Source organism: Callionymus lyra, chromosome 4, assembly GCF_982586985.1.
Source record: "Callionymus lyra chromosome 4, fCalLyr1.hap1.1, whole genome shotgun sequence".
In the NCBI taxonomy this organism is placed as follows: Eukaryota; Metazoa; Chordata; class Actinopteri; order Syngnathiformes; family Callionymidae; genus Callionymus; species Callionymus lyra.
Window position 1 is genome coordinate 1,912,462 of NC_141821.1, and position 10,139 is coordinate 1,922,600.

General features: G+C 45.8%; 1 protein-coding gene across 1 annotated transcript in view; it reads right to left on the reverse strand.

Annotated features, from left to right (window-relative positions):
• LOC148080540 (cadherin-7-like) overlaps positions 1-10,139 on the reverse strand; it is a 190,851-nt gene that overhangs the window by 35,680 nt on the left and 145,032 nt on the right. Inside the window, exons 8-9 of the mRNA XM_087788432.1 lie at positions 9,069-9,205; positions 3,269-3,390 (exon numbers count right to left, since the gene is read on the reverse strand). Of these exons, the coding sequence (XP_087644558.1) occupies positions 3,269-3,390; positions 9,069-9,205 (259 nt within the window). The remainder of the gene's footprint in view (positions 1-3,268; positions 3,391-9,068; positions 9,206-10,139) is intronic.

Genomic DNA, 10,139 nt, shown 5'->3' on the forward strand with positions numbered 1-10,139 from the left:
GCTACACACACATACACACCTACACATACATACACATACACACCTACACACACATACACACCTACACATACACACACATACACACCTACACATACACATTCATACACACCTACACATACATACACATACACACCTACACATACATACACAGACACACCTACACACACATACACACCTACACATACATACACATACACACACACACACATACACACCTACACATACATACACATACACACCTACACACACATACACACACACACACATACACAGCTACACATACATACACATGCACACACACACACATACACACCTACACATACATACACATACACACCTACACACACATACACACCTACACATACATACACATACACACCTACACACACACACACGAAACAACACAGTGAGTTACGACTGATTAAAGAATGAATTCAGTGAGTTATGAGCCCGTCATGTTCATATGTTTTCAACTCTTATTTCTGGCTGAAGAATGTCTTGGGATTCTACAGACATGCTTTCGTCAGCATGACGTGTACATTCCTCAGCCAGAGTGTGATGATTCAGTGAACAGGTCATACATGTTGGTCAGCAGGTCATAATGTTTCGACTTTTTAAGTCGCACAAGAGGTTTGTTGTTCGTCACGACCTTGACGTCTAAGTTTCCAGACGAGTATTTTTAGAAAGCGACGCGTCTCATGAAGCGTCTTATTGATAAACACTCGCCGGTGGAATATTTATGTTGAAGCCTCGCGACGGATGATTGTTGTTTCCTCTGCTTATTAAATCCGAGCCGAGACAACGGCGGCGCCGTAACCCGTGAGATGCCGGTGAGTTACGGCGCCGAGAGACGCTGAAACAAGGCGTTCGCTCGCCATCGGCCCGGAGCTCGTCGAGGCCGGAAAGAAAGACTCGTCGGCGGCAGACGAGGAAACTGTAATGACTGGAGTGAGGCAGAACAATCACTCCATCCTCTGATGGTGGAGACGAGGGACGTCGAGGGACCCTGAGGGTGTGTGGAGAGTTTGGAATATATATAAACATATATATATATATACATATATTAATATGTATTATTAATTTAAGAACATTTTATGATGTAGTTTCAATATTTCTCTGCCTTATTCATCTTACATCTTTGAAGTAAAATTCAGGAATTGAATTAAATCAATTTACGATCATTTAATCATTTCATTGATTTAAACTTATTCTTGTTTTAAAAAAAAACATTTGAATTTTTGATGAAATCAATTCAACTATTCGTCTCATACTTTTATATCTAGAGATCCTGTGATGAAGTCGCGTCTCATTCAAGTCGCCGCGAGTAACAACAGCTGTGGAAACAACAACGTTTAACAGAATTCAGTGATTCTTTCATGTCATCGTTTCTGGACGAGCAGGACGACATTCATCACTGAAGACACGTCATTGTCCTGCTATTACTCCACAACCTGGACACGCTTTCTGCTCGCTGCCTGAGAGTGAGACACCGGAGTGAGACACCGGAGTGAGACACCAGAGTGAGACACCGGAGTGAGACACAAGAGTGAGACACCGGAGTGAGACACCGGAGTGAGACACACGAGTGAGACACCAGAGTGAGACACCGGAGTGAGACACAAGAGTGAGACACCAGAGTGAGACACAAGATTGAGACACCAGAGTGAGACACCGGAGTGAGACACAAGAGTGAGACACCAGAGTGAGACACAAGAGTGAGACACCAGAGTGAGACACTGGAGTGAGACACCAGCTTTAGTCATTGGATGAGACACCAGCATTAGACACTAGAGTGAGACACCGGAGTGAGACCCCAGAGTGAGACACTGTAGTGAGACACCGGAGTGAGACACTGGATTGAGACACCAGTATGAGACACCGGAGTGAGACACCGGAGTGAGACACCGGAGTGAGACACCGGCGTGAAACACCAGAGTGAGACACCGGAGTGAGACACTGTAGTGAGACACTGGATTGAGACACCGGAGTGAGACACCAGTATGAGGCACCGGAGTGAGACACCGGAGTGAGACACAGACGTGAAACACCAGAGCGAGACACTGTAGTGAGACACCGGAGTGAGACACTGGATTGAGACACCGGAGTGAGACACCGGCGTGAAACACCAGAGTGAGACACCGGAGTGAGACACTGTAGTGAGACACTGGATTGAGACACCGGAGTGAGACACAGGAGTGAGACACCAGTATGAGACACCGGATTGAGACACCGGAGTGAGACACCGGATTGAGACACCGGAGTGAGACACTGGATTGAGACACCGGAGTGAGACACCGGATTGAGACACCAGAGTGAGACACCGGAGTGAGACACTGTAGTGAGACACTGGATTGAGACACCGGAGTGAGACACAGGAGTGAGACACCAGTATGAGACACAGGAGTGAGACACCGGAGTGAGACACTGGATTGAGACACCGGAGTGAGACACCGGATTGAGACACCAGAGTGAGACACCGGAGTGAGACACTGTAGTGAGACACTGGATTGAGACACCGGAGTGAGACACAGGAGTGAGACACCAGTATGAGACACAGGAGTGAGACACCGGAGTGAGACACTGGATTGAGACACCGGAGTGAGACACTGGATTGAGACACCGGAGTGAGACACCGGATTGAGACACCAGAGTGAGACACCGGAGTGAGACACTGTAGTGAGACACTGGATTGAGACACCGGAGTGAGACACAGGAGTGAGACACCAGTATGAGACACAGGAGTGAGACACCGGAGTGAGACACTGGATTGAGACACCGGAGTGAGACACCGGATTGAGACACCAGAGTGAGACACCGGAGTGAGACACTGTAGTGAGACACTGGATTGAGACACCGGAGTGAGACACAGGAGTGAGACACCAGTATGAGACACAGGAGTGAGACACCGGAGTGAGACACTGGATTGAGACACCGGAGTGAGACACTGGATTGAGACACCGGAGTGAGACACCGGAGTGAGACACCGGAGTGAGACACCGGAGTGAGACACCGGCGTGAAACACCAGAGCAGATCAAGACCAAAGGAAAGTTAATTCCGTGTGTAGTCGCGTCTCTAATGAAGGATAAAACAACAACACCTGCTATTTAATCTGCACCATCCTACTAATGACGCAAACTAATGTTCTCACAGGAGCCACCGCGAGCTGAAGAACCAAGACTGGTCCTTTGATGGTTTGATGGTGAATCAAAAGCTGAGCTGAAGGGATGGAAAGAGAAAGAGAGAAAAGACCCAGCAGGAGGTCAGTACCTGTCCCGGCACAGAGTTCTCACAGAGCAGCGTCTCGTAGTCGATGGCGAAGACGGGAGCGTTGTCGTTGATGTCCAGGACCGTGATCACAGCGACGCCTTTGCCGATCTGAGAACGATCCTCTGCGGGACAGAAGAAGTGTTGAGGTCACAGAAGGTTCTCATGAAGACTTTTTAGAACAGACTTGACAAAAGTAAAGGTTGACTGGACCAGACTTGACTGAGACTGAGGTCATTGAAGGTCAAGATGAGAAACAAGAAGGACTGATGGTTGATGGGAGGAGACAGTGAGGGACCTCACACAGGAGAAGATGGAGGTCTTCAAGAAGGTCTTCAGATTTAAAGTCTCTGGGATTGTTAGACACCATCAACAATCTTCAATGAATTTAACGTTTAAAGCAAGTTTAACCTTCAAACGACCTCAAGTCAAACTTTTACAACCAAGAGAGGATCAGTTACGATGAGAAATCTGATCACATGACAGCCATACATGATCACATGACACTGTACATGATCACATGACAGCCATACATGATCACATGACAGCCATACATGATCACATGACACCATACATGATCACATGATACCATACATGATCACATGACACCATACATGATCACATGACACCATACATTATCACATGACACCATACATGATCACATGACACCATACATGATCACATGACACCATACATGATCACATGACACCATACATGATCACATGACACCATACATGATCACATGACACTGTACATGATCACATGACAGCCATACATGATCACATGACACACATACATGATCACATGACGCTGTACATGATCACATGACACTGTACATGATCACATGACACACATACATGATCACATGACACTGTACATGATCACATGACAGCCATACATGATCACATGACACACATACATGATCACATGACGCTGTACATGATCACATGACATCCATACATGATCACATGACACCCATACATGATCACATGACACACATACATGATCACATGACATCCATACATGATCACATGACACCCATACATGATCACATGACACCATACATGATCACATGACACCATACATGATCACATGACACCATACATGATCACATGACACCATACATGATCACATGACACTGTACATGATCACATGACACACATACATGATCACATGACACACATACATGATCACATGACACACATACATGATCACATGACATCCATACATGATCACATGACACACATACATGATCACATGACACACATACATGATCACATGACACCATACATGATCACATGACATCCATACATGATCACATGACACCCATACATGATCACATGACACACATACATGATCACATGACACACATACATGATCACATGACACTCATACATGATCACATGACACACATACATGATCACATGACACACATACATGATCACATGACAGCCATACATGATCACATGACACCCATACATGATCACATGACACACATACATGATCACATTGTTTCAATATAGATTACTGCTTAAAAACAACAAGTTTCAAGATTTTTCTGTTAAATCAAACCATCGGCGCTGAACTACTTCTATATTCTGCTCGTGATCTAAGAGTGTTTTTCCTCCACATGACCTCAGTCTCAGCGTCACCTTGTCCAGGACGAGCAGACGATAAACGATAGAAAAAGTGCCGAGCTCATGAAAACTGCTCCGGCGTCGCAGCTTCTCTGCAGACGACACCATTCCTGCGCGACCGCGGTGAAGCGCCGTGAGCGCCGTGAGCGCCGTGAGCGCCGTGAGCGCCAGTGAGCGCCGTGAGCGCCGACGAGGACGGAGGTCGGCGCCGCCGCCATCTTGGCTCCGGACCGGCGCGCTGACTTTCCGGCCGGATGATTTGACGGCGATAAAAGGACGCGCGGCGCCTGCGGCCGCAGACTTGTCGTCGCTCCGACAGCGGAGGATGAAATGCGAGCGACTGCAGATGAAATGCACAACATGCCGAAAAAGCCAAGAGTCCCGGCGTGCTCTTGAGGTCCTTGGGTGTAAATGCTGTCAGGAGACGTCCAGGTCAGCAGATCCTGATGAACTGGAGGCTGAGGCTCAGGACGTGTCAGTGCGAGTCACAGTCTGCATGCATGAGGGAACATTGTGACATTTTCTCATGGATGTTATTATTTTTGCACATCAGACGCCAGAATTGAACCCGGCACTGGTGGAGCAGGAGGACGTATCAAGTGTTGCCATCAGAGACTCTTTCTTTCAGACACAGCTCCAGTCACTTTGTCTCTCGCTCTGTCCACCAGACACTATCGTTACTCGCTGTCGTTTCATATCACGTCTGTCGTGTCGTCTTGTTGCATCTCGATGTGTCGTTTCTTAACGTATCTAATCTCGTCGTAACTTCCCTTTTGGTCTATTGTCTCTTTTCTAATCTCTTATGTATGGAATCTTGACATGTGGTGCTGTGTCTGTTATTCTGTCCACCAGAGACGGCTTCAGTATTGTTACTCGCTGTCGTGTCGTTTCATATCACGTCTTGTCTGTTGTGTCGTCTTCATTTGTCGTTTCTTATCGTATCAAATCTCGTTGTAAATTCTCGTTTGTCTATTGTCTCTTTTCTAATCTCTTATGTCTTGTCATGTTGACATGTCGAGTCTTGACATGTCGTGTCTGTTATTCTGTCCACCAGAGACGGCTTCAGTGTTGCTGTAGTAATATTGTTGTCTTAACACATCCCGTCTTGTCATGTGGTCTAATGTCTTTATCATGTCTTTTTGTATCATGTCTTGTTGACGTATTAAGTCGTGACATGTCTCGTCACGTTGTATCTTGACTCGTCGTTTCTTATCATAAAACGTCTTGTTGTTACTCGTCTTTTTGTTCATCGTCTTCTGGTTCTGGTCGGTCGATGTCAACTCTTGTTTTCTTATGTTGTGTCTTGTTGATGAGTCGAGTCTTGACATGTCGTATTCGGTCATTTTGTCTTTTGTCTTGTTTTATCGTGTCTTTTTTTTCGTTTTGATTTGTTATGTTTCATCTCGACTTGTCGTGTCTTATCTTGTCATATCGTATCTTGACTTTTTGATTTCTGCTTTAGATTTTTGATTTATTTTGTATCTCTCACTGTGTCTTGACTTGTCATGTGTTGTCATGTTGCATCTTAGTTTGTCGCTTCTTATCGTGTCACGTGTCAAGTCTTGTTTTTATCTCTTATTGTTTCTCTCACAGCCCGACGCGCTCGTCAGTGAAAAGGTTAAACCCGGTCAAAGGTCCGAGTGACTCCCATCCGTGTTCTAAATCCGACACATGAAACTTCTGGACTCCCCGGAGCAGGATTTTCCTGCTCGGATGATTGTGACGTGATGTGCGAGAGTCGGCAGTTGTGAGTCCGACGCACACGTGTGTTGAGTCTGAAAGGGTCAAACTCTGCTGAACATTCAAGAAGTTCATCAAGAATCTGAATTTCAAGAGTCAGTTCAACGTATTTTTCAAAATAAACCAAAAAAACAACCTGACGCTGTCACGACTCATCTGTGAGCTTCTTCAGATCGTCTCCTCCTGCATCAATCTTTTGGTTTTTTGGAAAAACATTTTTGATATTTGACTCAGAAGCTCTTGTCGTGGCCACATGACCTTGAGTCACGCGTCAACTCAGTGAAGCGCTAAAGTTTCTTTGAGTCAAAGACCATCACGAAGGTTCTTCTCTCAGCCGGTGCGGCGCTGGTCCGGCCTGTCGGGAGGTTTTTGCGAGCGAGAGTTTGAGCAGAAGCGAAATGACGGGACGAGAGACGCTAAAGAGAGACGGCAGCCGTTGGTGTCCTTGTCAGGAGCGAGCGAGGACGTCATGTGACATCACTTCAGCCAAGCTAAAACTACACCCACGGGCGGCGGCGCCGCCCACTGTCAGCGTCTCGTCCTCACATCGCCGGCGATGACCACGAGGTCACAACAACTGTCCGGCGAGTGGATCTGATGCCGCCTGACATCACCGGCTCCATCCATCCAGCCTCCGGGTCCTCCTGCTCCGGGAAAACCCGGCGCTGCTCGTCCCGCGAGACTCCTCCGGGCGCTCCTGGATCTATTCCTGTGTGTCCCAGCTACCCCGGCGTCTGCCGTGCAGGAGACCCTGGCGTCTCCCTCGAGGCTCGACCTCGGCCATTTTTGCAAACGATCAAATCCATACCTCATTAGTGCAGCTGGAAAACTCTCTGTCATTTGCGAGAGAGAATGTGATGAGTGTGCGTTTTACTGTCTTTTCGTTCCAACTTTTCCAGCACAAAATGATCCTAAAATAATGTTTCACTTTTGATTGATTCTTGTTTCTTGTTGCAGTTAAGTCTAGTTTTCAAGCTTCGCACTGAAGGTCAATCACCATCTGACCGTCGCGACTCGCGGTTTAGAGACTTCACCGTCAAGGCGTCTCCTTCTACTGCTTCAACGAGCCAATCAGAGGTAAGTGAGTCTTTTTTTTTATATAGCGCTTACTTTAAAGATCAAGATAAAACTGATAACACAACAGGAGCTCAAGAAAATCAGGGTAAAGCTTGAACAAATAAAATCGTCTTAAGATGTTTCTTGAAGGAGTCAGTAGATCACTGATGGAAGGTCTGACCATGAATAGATCTGAAAGTAAGAACCAGAATTTTAAAGTTGATCCTGAAAGAAACTGGAAGCCAGTGAAGAGTTTGAAGGAGAAATGTGAGTTCTTCTACTAGAGCGGCTCAGAATTCTGGCTGCAGAGTTTTGTATGAACTGCAGGCGAGAAGATCCTTCTGGTTTAGACATGAAAACAAACTGTCACAATAGTCCAGACGAGAAGAAACAAACGCATGGATTATAAGATCCAGATCATGTTGTGACAACATTTTCCTAAGTTTAGAGATTTTTCTCAGTTGAAGGAAACAGTTTCTGCTCAGTTTTCTTCAGTGTTGAACAAGAAACATGTCTTTATCAAATACAACACCCAGGTTTCTCAGGCTCAGTTTGACAGACTGACATAAGTCACTCAAGTACTGACTCAACCCTGGAACTTTATCATCAACAATCACCAGAGTTTGACTTTTGTCCACATTTAGCTGCAAAGTGTTTTCACTCATTGTTTAATGCCGACATCATGATGTCACTGGACACTTTCAATAAAGCTGTCTCCGTAGATGTTTACAGAAGCCAGACTGAAACTTCTCATGGATGTCGTTCTGATCCAGGAACAGCTGCTCAGACACCACCTTCTCCAAGATCTTGGACAAGAAAGGGAGCTTAGAAATAGGCCTGAAATTACTGAGGTCAGTTGGGTCTAAGCCTGGCTTTTTGAGCAGAGGCTCCACAATGGCATGTTTAAATGCATTGGGAAAAACCCCTGTGGAAAGGGAGAGGTTCACCATATTGGTAACCCAGGGGCCAATTACATCAAATACTTTGATAAAAAGCCTACAAGGAAGGACGTCATCTGAGCAAGAGGAGGGTTTCATCTTGTTCACTAGTGCCGAAATATCACCCAGAGATACAGCAGTGAAGGAGGACCAAGAGGAGGAGAGGGGCTCAGAGACAGTAGGTTCCAAACAAAGGGGGAGAGATTTTCTTTTTGATCAATTTAATTTTGTCAGTAAAAATCTCAACAATGCATTGCTGTCAGCTTCACAGAAGACAGGCGTGATTTGAGGAGCAGGAGACACGAGAGAATTAATCGTGTCAAACAACACTTCACCTTTGACCTTCTGTGGTGGAAACACAAACCAGGGTCGAGTCAAGTGCGACTGGAACTGTAGAAAAAAAATCCTAGTAAGAAGTCCAGGTCTACTCACGGTTCTCGATGCCCAGCACGGTGATGTTGTGGACGGAGTTGGCCTCGCGGTCCAGAGGTTTGGCGGTGCTGATGACGCCACTCAAGGCGTCCACGTTGAAGAAGCGCTCGAGGTCCGTGTTCCTGTCGATGGAGTACCTGGAGACACACGAGGGTTAAACTTCAAAAGTGTTGTTGACCGAAAGAGTCTAGAGTTTTGAAAAGTCCATATATCGAGGAAACAAAAACCTTCTCGAAGTCCAGCAACAAAAGCAGATTTAATTTCACTCGAAAGTGTCTCATTGTCCCGCGGCTCGTTCTGTCTCGGCGGAGAATCATCAGTTCAATTAGTCCACGTCTAAAGGGTGTTATTGCAGCGTAATTCCACTCTCGTGGCCGCATTAGTTCCACAATCATCGGGATTGAACAGATGTAGACGAACACAGTCCCGGCTGATAAGAAGCACGAGTGTGGGGGAGAAAAGAGCAATTTAGAGGCACAATGGAGCAGTAATTTGATTTTGTTGGATTAGGATTAATAACAGTCCACGCAGGCGTCCGGAGCGCGAAGCAATGGCCTGTGATTAATGGTTGAAGGTGCAGATCCTGACGAACACAGATGGCCTTGTTTTTGACTCGTAAATGTCACCGAACAAGTGACTCGACCCTCGCGCAGGAATGTTGTTCCGTCGACGTGACATTTCGCTTGTGCAAGAGCTGCAGTTCCTCGGCCCCGTAGAACCATCTGGCCCCCAGACCAGAGGCCCCCCAGGTCAACCGGAGCAACTTTAGAATCTGTTTTTATCAAGTTGTTGGCAGGGAGTGTGAAAGTGTCGCTCTGGGAGCAGAGTTGTGCGTTTTACTAATTCCTGGACAGATTGTCGACACTTGTTTAATTATAGTTGAATATTGTTGGATTATATTGTTTGATTGTAGTTGAAAATTGTTTGATTATAGTTGAATATTTTTTGATTATAGTTGAATATTGTTTGATTATAGTTGAATATTTTTTGATTATAGTTGAATATTGTTTGATTATAGTTGAATATTTTTTGATTATAGTTGAAAATTGTTTGATTATAGTTGAAAATTGT